This window comes from Liolophura sinensis, chromosome 6, assembly GCF_032854445.1.
Source record: "Liolophura sinensis isolate JHLJ2023 chromosome 6, CUHK_Ljap_v2, whole genome shotgun sequence".
Classification (NCBI taxonomy): Eukaryota; Metazoa; Mollusca; class Polyplacophora; order Chitonida; family Chitonidae; genus Liolophura; species Liolophura sinensis.
The window spans coordinates 15724844-15738053 of NC_088300.1; the positions used below are offsets into that span (position 1 = coordinate 15724844).

A 13210-nucleotide genomic window follows, 5' to 3' on the forward strand; every position below is an offset into this window, starting at 1 on the left:
TAGATCAAGTAATTAGAATAAAACTGCAAACCAGATACCAATAAATTATACTGTTGTCATTGATGTCGCTCTTCTCATTCAGCTAAGAGTTATCTGTACGTGGAACGTAATCATCTGCGAGTTATGCGACAACGTGTGCTGTGATCTAAAAGTTTGGGGACTGCTTATTAGGCGTCCACCTGTGCGTGCAGTCCTAGTTTTCTCATTGTGCCCCACATAGATCGATGTAAAGGTACTCCGTTAACATACCTGACCAGGTAAACACAGGTGTGTATAGCCGAGTGTAGAGGTCGCTCTGTCAGGGCCTGTTAGCGGGCCAGGAGCTCACCATGATCGTCATGTTACACGTTAATGAGCTGGAAAACGTGTTACCGTGATTAAGAAGGTGATAATAATTCTGCAATCTGACTACAAGACCTAAGTCAAGTAAGTAAGATGTATACCTTTATACCTATCTATGGCTGAACTACCTAGGTGTGACTCATGGGACCAGCCAGTAGCTGTGGGTAAACCTGACAGTAGCAGAGTTAGTGAAATACAAACATATATAAATGAGCAAGTAATTAAGCGATAAGAGTCACTTTATGACTCGGAATTGGCATTTTGTTATGAAGTATTCATATGTATACATCAACTTCGGCAACAAGTCTCACTGCGGAGCTTAATAGTTAAATTGGAGTGTTCTTAACATGAAAGGAGGGGCGTCTAAATAGAGCGTTTATGACTCTGTCAGAGCTCTCTCTTTATCAACCAGAAATAAAAAGTTGTCCCTTCTGTTAAAAATTCAGTTTCAGTTATTGACATTTACAAACGCTATAAGACAAACACCTGTAATTTTTTGTATGTTTTGGTGGTTAGTTCAAAACGGGTTTTGGTTGAGTGAGGCTTCCGCCTGGGTGATGTCATCTCCGTAAATAGGGCGGGCGATTTCCTGCGCTACCTGTGCGTGTCTCCGTGCCCAGGCGGCCCGGCTTGTCCGGCCAGTCAGCTAGACAACATACGGCAACGGGGGTGAATCAATACAAGGCCGATTCTCTCTCTGTTTTGTTACGGCTTAGCTTGATCAATACAGCGCGCCTTTCCTTTCACAAGTCGACGCCTCACAAAGGCTCACTGCTTAAGTAAATAAACTACAGAAGGTTCAGCGTTGACATTGCACCCGATTACCTCATGCACGCAACCCAGGTTCGAGCTGTAACCTATACATATACCATGGCCACATCGTCTAAATCTCTCTTCGTCTAAAGTTTAATGATTTGATGACACACTTACTTCCCCAAGAAGATACCTACTTTTACCCGTGTTTTAGTTTCTTTAAACCATTTAAATGAATACAAACCAGAGCATTAACACGCAGAGGTTCTGTCATTTGGACATGCATCCGCCTTGTATAGGGAAAATGCCTTCACTTGGTTAAAATTAAACGGATGATCGTTTCATGATGTGCGCATGGTCCACTCAAAAACATTAATCTGTTAATTTTAACAGAAAGTCTGAGTGATGCTAGAATGTATTCTGGTACTATAACACCACATTCTGCTGCAATAACATTCTAGCACCACTCAGACAACAGAATTTGTGTTAGATAAATTTCTTTAGAGTAGCTTCACATCGCATGGCTTGATGATTGCTCGCATGACAATGTCAATTATAGGGCAGACTGTATATGCATATACAGATTTAAACATACTTCGTTATTCTTATGATGTTCTGATGATTACTGCTTTCATATTTTCATAAGTAACATTTTACTGAATTAACAATTGTGTTAAAAGATCCTTGTCAAAGAAGCTACCCTAAAGATAGACGGTTACACATTCAGAGACGCTATTTTTTTTTTCAACAATATAACCCATATAAACCCAAAATATAGTAAAATACAAAAATGGATGTTTTTAAGAAACAAATTCGCCAGATAGCCTCAATGTAGACTTATGTATACATAGCTCTGCATGTCTCGTTGGAGCACAATGCAAATGTCACCAGACATGACTATTCACTCAGGCAAGGCAATCAGACATCAAGGTTACTAGCAAAGCCTCAGATGAGGAAGTACTATGGAGCTTTGAAGCCTTTAAGATACAGTGTAATATAGACTCGGAATTTTAACCACTTTTATACCAAATCGTTACAAATTCTGTCGATCTTTTTCCAGATTTTTGACAAGCTGAGTGAATGACGGGTCAAATGAGGGAATTTTCTGGGTTTGTTCGAAACACCAGTAACACATGGCTCCCTACTGTAAGTATATATGTCTACCATTTGTATAACTGAAAAATGTCACGATTTACTGTATCATATATGCAGATAAATGTTCTACTTGACACTGTTCAGTGTCCAATTGCCGAGTATGTGTCGGTCATAATACGTCAGCATTGGGACATGGACTATTGAACTAGATCTGATTAGGCTGTTACTTCCTTATTACCCTGACAAAACTGCATGCACTGGTATGGGGGGAAAATAGAACACTTCATGTACCATAAATGTATTTCTCGTGAGAAGCGAATATCCACGATAATTCTGCGGAAACATGAACGGCGTACCGTCGGATAATTTGTCAACAAAAAATAACCAAATAAAAAAATTATTCTGCTAATTTTAACAGATGGCCTGTTGTGCGAGTGATGCTAGATTGTATTCTGTTATTATAACACAATACTGTCATATTCCTCTAATATTCTGTTAATTTTAATATTGAATTAATAAAATAAGTGTTACATTTAACAGAGCAAACTGCCACAATAACAGAATATATTCTAGCATTACTCAGACGACAGACTTTCTGTTAAAACTAACGGATTAGTTTGTTGAATGAAGTCTTAACTGAGAAATACAGATTGTCTGACATGAGGCCTCATTATGAAATATTCTGTGAACCTTCAGTGGAAGGTTTACGCGTTAGTGTGATGGCCATGATATAAATGCCAAAAACCGATACCTTTCATATACATTTTTCAAGACATCAGGTACAGTGTTTTATTATCCCCGTTGGTGCCTCTCTGGAAATCAGTCAACCCTGTTTAAATAACAGTATTGTGGTTTTAACTATTTGAGATATTTTACAAAGAGTACAGCTTTATGAAGACACAGTCTCACAGTATATCAAAATACACACAAAAATATGTCCAGTCGTACTGAATTAAACAGTTTTTAAAGTCATGTCTGAGTGGCTCATGTGAATGAAAGTACGGTAAAACGTAGAAAGCTTATTTGAAAGAGTTTACGTCAGTTGGGTGATCCGCGTGGGTGAGGTCCAATACCGTGTAATTGTCAATATACGGTCGCAGTTGTAAAGCGCCTTAGAGGTAAACAATTCAGTGGTATAATCAGGGGGCTTAGTACATATAAACACAGAAATCTACTAGTTCTGTGGTTATTAAAACCATGGTAGATCTCAGTATGAACCGTTTACAATTAAACCATAAAAGAGCCGATGAGCTTTTTTAAGCACATTGCGCAATTAATATGACATCCTCAGCTGTCATTAAACGCCTCAGTGAGAAGTACGGGATGTGCTACCTGAGACGCTTCATTAACAAAGAATGTCCTTTTTATCTGTGAGTCGATAATAAGAAGGTAAAATAAGAAGGCAAGAGGAAGAAGCCAAAAAAGATGACGTCATCCCAAGAGTGAAAGGCATGTAGGCCTATACATAGTGCTAAAAGGCATGTAGGCCTATACATAGTGATAAAAGGCATGTAGGCCTATACATAGTGATAAAAGGCATGTTGGCCGATACATAGTGATAAAAGGCATGTAAACACAGTGATAAGAATGTGGAGCCGATTCCACGATGCCATTTCTGACTTAGGTCAAAATTCTCATCAATGTTATCTAAAGACAAAGGTGTCCAAAATTCTCATCAATGTTATCTAAAGACAAAGGTGTCGAAAATTCTCATCATTGTTATCTTAAGACAAATGTGTCCAAATTTCAACACCCTGTACCAAAAATTAAGCATTGTACAGAGTTTTTAAATTTTGACTTAAGTCAGATAGGACTTTGTGAAATCGGCCCAACGTGTATATTGTGATAGTTGACCACATTTAACACACCAGATCATATTTTATATACTTTGCTGGGCTGATTTTCTAAATTTTATGCGTGAAATGTTAACGATATTGACAAATTTACACAATTTTTCTGTAACAGTAAATGTAGATGATGAAATCTTTCTGTCACAGGAAATGTTTGATTCATTCGGCACGTGAAAATGTCTTTTTGGGGTTCCATAACACCCAATTCGACTTCTTTGGACTTCTGTACCAAGATTTTGAAGTTTAAAACCGAACTACCTGTGAGGTGTAAACTTGCAGGGTTTCTTGTGAAATGTGCTATTAGATACTGGCACCCGGAAACTAAATTGAATATTACATAATAACGAACACTGGCTAAATAGCTCGTTTTTTCCGAAACAAGGGGAAAAACATCCTGTGACAGATTAATGAGGCACGTGGGTAAATATTGCCAAAACAGACTCAAACACGTGGGTAAATATTGCCAAAACAGACTCAAACACGTGGGTAAATATTGCCAAAACAGACTCAAACACGTGGGTAAATATTGCCAAAACAGACTCTCGAGGTATTGTATGTCGTCTTGCCTATATGGCTCCAGGTTGACCCCTTAGGGCTGTCATTTCCATTCATGCCTGAGTTAAGTGGTACAGGATGGGTTTGTTGCATAGTGATTGCTCAGGTCCTATATCTATTACAGGACGGGATCACTTTGCTGATATAGGCGCCTTCTTGTCGCAGTAAGTTTGACCTCTCTGCCGTGTGTACGAAATGAGTCACAGTAACGATTTTTTTTTTTGCGCATATCTAATCTTAGATGTAACAATTCATGTCAAACACCTTGTGTCAACAAGACTGCTTTTTATTTACTTCTGAAGCCAATTTTATTTATATGCATTTCTCTAGAGTATATGCATGGTGTTTAATTAATAAACATCATGTTGCCGGGCATTACCTGTAGCCAACTCCTCTATCACTCACTGTTGTGGAATTATGGTGGTAAATATGGCTTCAAAGCTTTTATATACTGACGGTTGTAAAGAGGTGTGCGGTGTTTTTTCTCTCTGTTGTTTTCTCCCAGTTTATTGCCTACACTACTTTAGTAAGCACTCCATTATTTCGCCCCATATAGCTTTTGGACAGCATGATGTGAACACTTCCAGTAGACAAAACGGTGTATGTTGCACATTCTAGAGAATGAATTAGCCATAAAAGTTATTTACGTATAAAGAATTACTGTACGGATTTTTGTCAGCACCGAAAGCCCCTTTTTTTTTCTTGGAAAATGTTGATGTAATCAAGGTTCTTTGGTTGCTATAAACTTTGATACTTGCTTAGTGCCACTTCATGAAAGTGGACAACCATCCATGTTAAATAGAATGATTCTCTGATCAGCTGTGAACAGTTTTACAAGTAAGAAGAATGACATTTTTGTTTTGATTGAAAATTTTGTTCAGATATTTGGCATAACATAAGTCTTACAACAAGAACGTTTCACCACAAGCGATATAGCGATATTCTTGAAGAAAAACATACCAATAGCGTGTTATATCTGCGATGGGAGCAAATTCCCAGCGGTTATACTACAAGTAGCCAATGGAAATTTCTTTTAGCTCAATTGGTAGAATGATGGATTTTCGAATGTGAGATCTGAGCTCAAATCCCGTTGTGACCCACAGTGGAAATCTTAAACATGTAGCAATAACAGTAAGCAGAAATGTTCAAAAAGCAGCTTTTAAAGTGAAAATATAAGCCTTTTGAAAACAACATATATGTACATTTTCTATGCCGTCATTTAGCATTGTGTATTGGGACACTGAGAATTAAGTCAGATCATGCTGTCCTGTCAAACGGCAATATGCACAGACAAACAGGCACTTGACGTTTCCTATTCAGCATCTATTGTTGACGTTTTAAATTTATTGTCCTTGGGCACACTATACTCTTTAACCCGTTCATAGCAGGCTTAAGCGATGTATCTTTAATATGAAAAAAGAGACGTTTAGTTAGAAGTTGTAACTTCCTATTCTAGTTTGAAGACTAAAGTTTGTAACTTCTGACTAAAGGTCTCTAATATCAACCTTGTTATTGATCTAAAAATGGAATGTTCCAGTTCATATACATGTAAGTGTAAAATTCAAGAAATTTAATTTAGGACGTGAAACAAGGCACAAACTAGTTTAGAATTTTACCAACAATCACACATTCAGTTATGCTTCAGCGTTGTACTGTCTTGCAATTCGTATACAGCCTTTGTGAACGCAAATAACAATGTAACAATTGTCGAACAATTAACTGTAATCCATATTTCGTTGTCTTCGTCTTCACCACGAAGAAAGTGTATAAAAATGCTTACGTAAAGGTGTAGATCAGTATATACATTAATATTGGTAATAATCCATTAAATTCATGTGCTCCTTATATTAGTCGCTGCTGTAGTAGGTGGTGCACAAGCCGCGTCTTCAAATTTAAAACATGGTTGCGGGTTTCTCGCTCTACATAAATATGCCAACCTTCGTAACAGAGCTATATGTATTTGAAAAGGTTTATCCAAAAATCATCATAAATCAGAGGTTAACGCATCATTGTGACCTGTGAAGCCGTAGCCTTTGAAGCTGTAAGTTTGTTGTATATGTTCCTAAGTCAAATGTGTAATCGACCTGCTTATTGGGTTAACTATGTTCGGCTGACGTTGAATGCTTCATGTCAGTATTTCAGCGTTCATTGTTTAATGTGAACTTGGAACACTCCATGTGTATATTGTATATCATTTAAAATAATTCATCCACAATCCTCCACAATTTGTCGATATCTTGAAAATTGTTAACGGTCGTGGTCTCACGTAAATATATTGAAATTCCTGGTTTTGAAAATGAAAGGGGAGACAAATTCGCAAAGTCTGACTGATGTTTTCGTGCAGGTGAAGACCGAGGTGGTGAGGGACGTGACAAGCACGATGGCCACGGACCCCGCAGACGACCCATCCGAGGCCCCCAGCATGGATATTGTGACAGTGGTGGTGCCCGTTGTTGTTGTAGCTGTTGTGCTCATTATGGCGCTGGCCATCTTCATCTACTGGTACTGCTGCAAGAGGAGGAAGGAACTGAATAAACAGGCTATTGCAGAGGTAAAATCAAAAATTCATTGTCAGCGTGCAAGCCGTCCTTCCCCTAAATGCGACTTGTAGCTGAGTCAACTTTTATTTTGGCTTGTTTTAATTTCGAGGTTTCAAAATACTGGGTTAATCCTTCACTTATCTTGATTTTTACCTTAAAACCAATTAAGCAGCACATATAACCCTGGCAGCAGAGACTGAAGCCTTCTCCAAAATAAATCGAAAGGCTAACTATATCCATGTTCTTCTTCTCTGTTGAAGCATGCTCTATGTCGTCAGACTGTCAAAGATCACCCCACTTCAGTGTACACTGTGGAAAAAAACTTCGTAAGTCCGATCGTCGCATTGAATGTGACATCTGAAAGGCGCCTGCGGTATTCTGGGGAACCGGCTGTTTCGTCGCTGCCAACATCCGGGCGATCAGTATCCTACGACTGCCTGGGAGATCGCGACAGGTGCCAGCCATGGCAAGGTCTTCGCAACTCCGTCGCTTCTGACAATGGCTACTATGTGCCTGATGTTCTGCACTCGTCCACATCGCAGCTGAGTCAGAGCGTGGAACCAAGACAAAGTTTCCTTCAGGATTCAGAATCGACACCGGAGAGATCTCTGAGCAGTGACCACATAGAGGCTCGCTTCTGGCCAGGTGTCGGTCGCAGACCCGTCAGTAAAGCCTCTAGTTTAGGCAGAGATAGTGGTCTAGGAGGCAGTCAGGAGACATGTCTATCTTATCAAACAGATCTGAAGGCGTCCTTGTCGAATTTCAGCATGTGCTCCTCAGAGGCAGAGTATGATTTGGAATTGTACTCTGAAAGACCGAAGTCCCTGCCACCTATGTGTGGCTCTCTAGCTTCAACAGAGGTACAGAAAATCGAGCATATACCACTAAGGAGCATGTATCCCTGTCTTCCTCGTCTCGACGAGAATGACAATCAGCCAGATGTGTACAAACACATACAGTCACTTCGAGACAAGTTTTACACCTTAAGAAACCAAGCCGGTGCCCCTCGAGACGAAGCCCCTCGTCAAATCATGGGAACGCCAAATTTCGTAATTGGAATATTTGGCACGGAAGGAGGGCATCTGCAACTCTTTGACGGTTCCGCAACGCTGGCTATTCCCCAGGACGCCCTACCCTTTGAGCAGGAGGTGTACCTGTATGCTTATTATGAGAACGCCTGCATAGATGGCAAGTCCTACCTGAGAAGAGTGATTGAATGTGGGCCTGATGGACTTGCCTTCAAGACGCCAGTGTGCCTTAGTTTTATACCTAGACTCATTCCGTGTGACGAGAATGAAAGTGAAACTGATGTGGATCTCAAAGTAGTATTCAAGAATAACGAACCAGACTCATGGCGATCTCTAAAAAAGAGTGAATCGTTTTTTCATGCGCAGCACGAATTTGTATCAATACATGTGGATCATTTCACGCGGTTTACTGTGGAACCGGCCGGCGGATCCGTCCAGCTGGCGGCCGGTGCTTCCTCTGCACACGTCACCAGTCCACACAATCAGCCCACGGAGTCCCGAAAGTTCTATGTGTCTGTGTACGTGGGGCAAGCCCTTAATGGCGTCAACGAGTACAGGGTGTGCTTCATAGAAAAAGATAAGGACAAGTTACAGGTAAAAAATTACTTATGTATACAACGATAGTCTGGTCTACCTCATCACCGATATACCATAGCGGATTACTTCGTAAACATCATTGATACACTAAAACTCAAATAGGTCTCATCCTAGAATCCATTCGAAAACATTCCAAGACTTTTTCGATGGCCAAATAATGCAAACCAGGAGAAATAATATTGTCTTGTTGATATTTTTTAGGCGCACAACAAGAACATGAATCAGGAAGGGTTCCGCTCAGCAGTTGCCTCTCCCAAGGCATTCAGTTTGACGTCTGAAGGCCGTGATGTTCGCATAGAAATACCGTCTATACATGGATGTGAATTTAAAAGCTCAAATACAAAACATGTAAGTGTAGATAGTTGAGCCACCATGTTCTACAGCTCATCTTCCGTGCCTTTCCTCAGCGACACTGTAGTGTGGTCACCACACTTCGTCAACAGTGAGTATGTTCTGGTTGTGCCGTGGGAAAATTGACCTTAAGGAACTGTGCTTTCAAATCAACCTGTATATATGAAATTGGCAACTGATGTTTAGGTATAATGCACATTTTAACTTGCTGCTTCTAAAACTGGCTCATTATCAAATATTGATTTACTTATCAGCTGTTGCTAAGACCAACAGATTTGTTCTGTAGTGTACGGAGCACTAGTTTCACCTCCGGTTTTGTTGGTTTTCCAGGTGGTTCCAATTGACGAATTTGATGACCAGACAGTGGAGGACATTGGTCCTCCCTGCAGGCACTTTCTTTTGGGTTTGGCTAAACCAAATACAGGGGGGCTCTTTGAGGTGGCTGTATTCCAGGAGAATGTTCATGACAAAGTGCTGACCTTCTGTGTCAGCATTAACCATAACGCCATCAAAGATAAGGTAAGATCAGCTGTACTGTCCATATATAAGAATTAAGTTACTCATGTCTCCCAAGCGGTCTCACTTCTTAAAGTATCCACGTTCATACGTGAACAAATGTAAACCCGAAGTTTTTTAAAGTGTTTAAGAAAATGTCAACGGCATAAATGCATTTATTCAACACTTTATTTTTCGTTAAATCTTTTCAGTTGTCACATGACTCTAGAGAGTTAACCCACCAAGATGTCCTGGAGTTTTTGGCGGGAAACCGTCTGGCCAAATACGATCCGAACGTGTGTTTTCCAAAAAACATGAAACTGGACATCTGTACGAAGGTGGAGGGTTTGCAGACACACGGATGGTACAAACTAGCGGAAGCGGCGCAAATACCAGGAAACAAATACAAATGGTTGGAATCCTATGTCAGGGAGAAGCATGTAACACCTTGCTATGTGGTGTTGGACTTTATCGAAGCCAAACTGATCGCCAAAGATGTAGGCATTGGGAAAGCCTGTGATCAGCTTACTCAAATGTTAGACAGATCTGGGTTCGAAGTAGCAGCTGATTTCTGCAAATCCTGGAAAGTTGAATTGTTAAAACAACGGAGTCATCACAAAGAAAAAGGAGGGCGAATGTCCTTTGGAAGGCGAGACGATTATGCCAATCTTTCACCAAGTCGCGAGGAACTAGGAACAATCCCAGAAGAGAGTAATACATCTCGGACACAAACTAACACTCGCGGGGAAAATAGTCCCGCCTCACGAAGGCCATACAATATGACGCTGGAACTTCGCCAAGGGCCAAATGGTGGTGTCGGTTTACCATTGAGCACATATCACCATTTGGAGAAGCAGTTTAGTTCGGATGTTTCCCCTACGCTTCTCTTGGACAACTCTGGTATGGGACATGGAAACTCTTTACCGTCACCCAGTCAAACTCCGTTCGCCATCAGTCGTGCACACGATTCTATGCCCCAAAGCACCCGAAGGCCCAATAAAGTGCTAGTAAAGGGAAACCGCGAGAAATCCGGGCGCAACGATAGCGGGATTGGTAGTGATATAGCTTCTCCAGTGGACTCCGAGGGAGACAGGAGCAGCCATATATAAAACAACAGGATGTATGGCTTGCCAGATAAACAGGTCTACAGAAAGGCAATGTTCAGCCCCAAGCACCTATGGAAGCTGACAAACGTCCACCGGTGGCGAAGACATGAAGTCAGACATGCGCAGTATGATAACGCCACGGTGAATCTAACTTTTCTCGTACTGTACCACATTGTTGTGCCTTCCGCTTCTTTATAAACCCGTATTATGGACATTCCTTTGAAGGAACATATTTCTTACCTGAACATTTGCTACAATATGGATGGCAGCCATCTATGCACATTGTGCACATTCTAATTTTTTTTTAACCGTTCAAGACAAAATCAGTGACCTAAGCAATCTTCGCAACAAAAGCTTAACACGTTCAGCGTAGAATAATAATGCCTATCAGAGTAAAAGTAAGCAAAAAATATTAACTGAAACATGGTCATATTTGGGCACATATGGGCTTCTTAGTTCGGGTCCCGCACAAAGGAAATAACGATCCCCGGGGAAGGATGGGGCTTTCGGTTCCTCAAAACCCGTGATAACATCACCAAAGGCACTATCCTGTTGGTCAGAGTTGAGCTAGTGCAGCGAATAACGTAATTCTGTTAAAATATATATACATTCCCCATTGCCCTTGTGAAATGTTTGTGGTGATTGCCCATGACGAGCTGGATTCCAGAAAACCTTAACACAGGATACCACGTGAAACTTCGAGGACACCCCTCTTCAAATGTTACTACATTTCTTACCAGAAGACCATATCTACTGTTGTTTTGAAATTTTATACCACGTTCATAAAAAACGGCTTTTGTGTCCATTTTTATTCAAGATTTCATATTTTACTATGGATTCAGCTGCATATGAAATGTTTGCGTCAATCAGGTACTTGTACATTAGCAATACATACAATGGTTGTGACTCTCAAGTGCTTATATGTAAATATTTGATTTTATCGAAAAACGTTGAAATTGTACATTTACAGGTATTATATATATTTACCAACTATATTTCAATGAATATTTTGTATAGTTTCGGTCTAGATATACTTTGGAATAACACTGTATGTATACCATGTAAAAATGATCTTAGAAATTTTTTAAAAACATATTGTTTGTTGATAGGGTTGTCAGACATACATATATATGGGCTATGGGCCATGCAACGTGAACGATAATGCCTGAGCACTGATACCGGTATGCTGTAACCGTCCTTATGAATATGCAGATTATCTTATCTCGTCCAGTCATATAAAGAGTTCTATAACTTTCTCAATTTCGTCCTCAACCCAAGCAGTGCGTAGGTTATCTGTCTTGTTTCGTATTAGTCGAGTGTTGGCTCCAGTGTGACTTACAACTATTTATGCATCACAAGCTGTCCATTTATATTCCTTTTTACATACAGGTTGTGTTTGCCATTGGTAGCAACGTGTTTAACAGCTGGGTTTTAAGCCAAGATTCGAATAATATTCTTGTACAGAAGGGTAAACAAATATAATAAACATAATAAAATTATCGTTTTTGGTTTTGTGTGAGTGGTTTTGTGACTGTTCGCTAAAGAAAGCAAAGAGTGTGTCTTAAATACTTTATATAAAGCCCTGCTCACACAGACAACATTTGGTGTCGATAGAAGGATTTTCAGATCTCGGTGTCAGATGATCTAGAATATCGGTTTCCCCTCACACGGGCCAAATTTGTTGTTTTCTTTAATGACGTCAACATGCTACATTCAAAGTCATGTGACCGCATAATATGACGATACATCGGTATTAGAATCCAAGTTGTCCTTGCTCGAATGACATTTCCTGATCGGTTGAATCTGTGCCAGACACATTTGTTTCCGAATTTTTCAGAGCCGAAAATCATAAACAATCTGACTCTTTGGATCAGGTTTTTCCAGTAATTCAGTCAGTAATTCGTACTGTGGTTACCCACCCAATAGTAAAATTTGAAGATTGCATCAAAATGACGATATGAAGAAATCGACAACAAAATCAACATTAGGAGATGTTGTCCATGTGCTCTGGGTTTTATTGAGAGATCCGTGAGAATCACCTTGCGTGATTTTTAAAGCAACAATTTGGTCTTAATTTGATTTGTTGGTGTTGGGACTCCGTTCTCAAAAATATTCCGATCGGCTGTCGGCGTTGTGATGGAGAATCCCCAGTACCAGGGGTGACGTCGAAAAGGTTACACGTATTCTTGAGCAAATATTAAAAGTTGAGGCGCCGATACATTGGGTTTAAACAGCACATATACGAAGAAAGCGAAATGGTTTATAAAAAATCTTAAAAGTGGGCGTGGCAGTTTGAAGTGCCTAGAGTCCGGAAGTTCCGGTACTCTAGATTGCCGTATATGAGATTTCAGCCATTTTGGAGCATCTAGAGGTGAGGTCTGAAAGCTGTAGAGCCGTAAAAGTGACATGCTGATAGTGAAAGAGTTTTAAAAGCTCAAGCCTGCACATTAAAGGGACTTAAAGTCGCTTATAGTGATATCCAATGTTGAGGCACTGAG

At 40.1% G+C, this 13210-nt stretch overlaps 1 protein-coding gene across 2 annotated transcripts; it reads left to right on the plus strand.

Moving 5' to 3' along the window:
• The first annotated feature begins 252 nt into the window (after positions 1-252).
• Positions 253-12211, plus strand: LOC135467699 (uncharacterized). 2 transcript variants are annotated; one of them, XM_064745511.1, is made up of 8 exons: positions 253-426; positions 2156-2241; positions 4720-4759; positions 6940-7146; positions 7396-8757; positions 8962-9108; positions 9442-9630; positions 9819-12211. In XM_064745511.1, exons 4-8 carry the CDS (start codon positions 6976-6978, stop codon positions 10713-10715), a joined length of 2766 nt encoding a protein of 921 aa, XP_064601581.1. In that variant the 5' UTR covers positions 253-426; positions 2156-2241; positions 4720-4759; positions 6940-6975; the 3' UTR covers positions 10716-12211. The 2 variants fall into 2 exon arrangements, with proteins under 2 accessions (XP_064601581.1, XP_064601580.1); XM_064745510.1 differs by lacking the exon at positions 4720-4759.
• Positions 12212-13210: the final 999 nt, after the last annotated feature.

Excerpts from the sequence above, each read along its gene's own strand:
- LOC135467699 (XM_064745510.1), top strand. The coding sequence starts at position 2,176 with ATGACGGGTCAAATGAGGGAATTTTCTGGGTTTGTTCGAAACACCAGT. Across the intron at positions 7,147-7,395 it reads ATAAACAGGCTATTGCAGAG|CATGCTCTATGTCGTCAGAC; the intron begins GTAAAATCAAAA and ends TCTCTGTTGAAG. Across the intron at positions 8,758-8,961 it reads AAGATAAGGACAAGTTACAG|GCGCACAACAAGAACATGAA; the intron begins GTAAAAAATTAC and ends GATATTTTTTAG.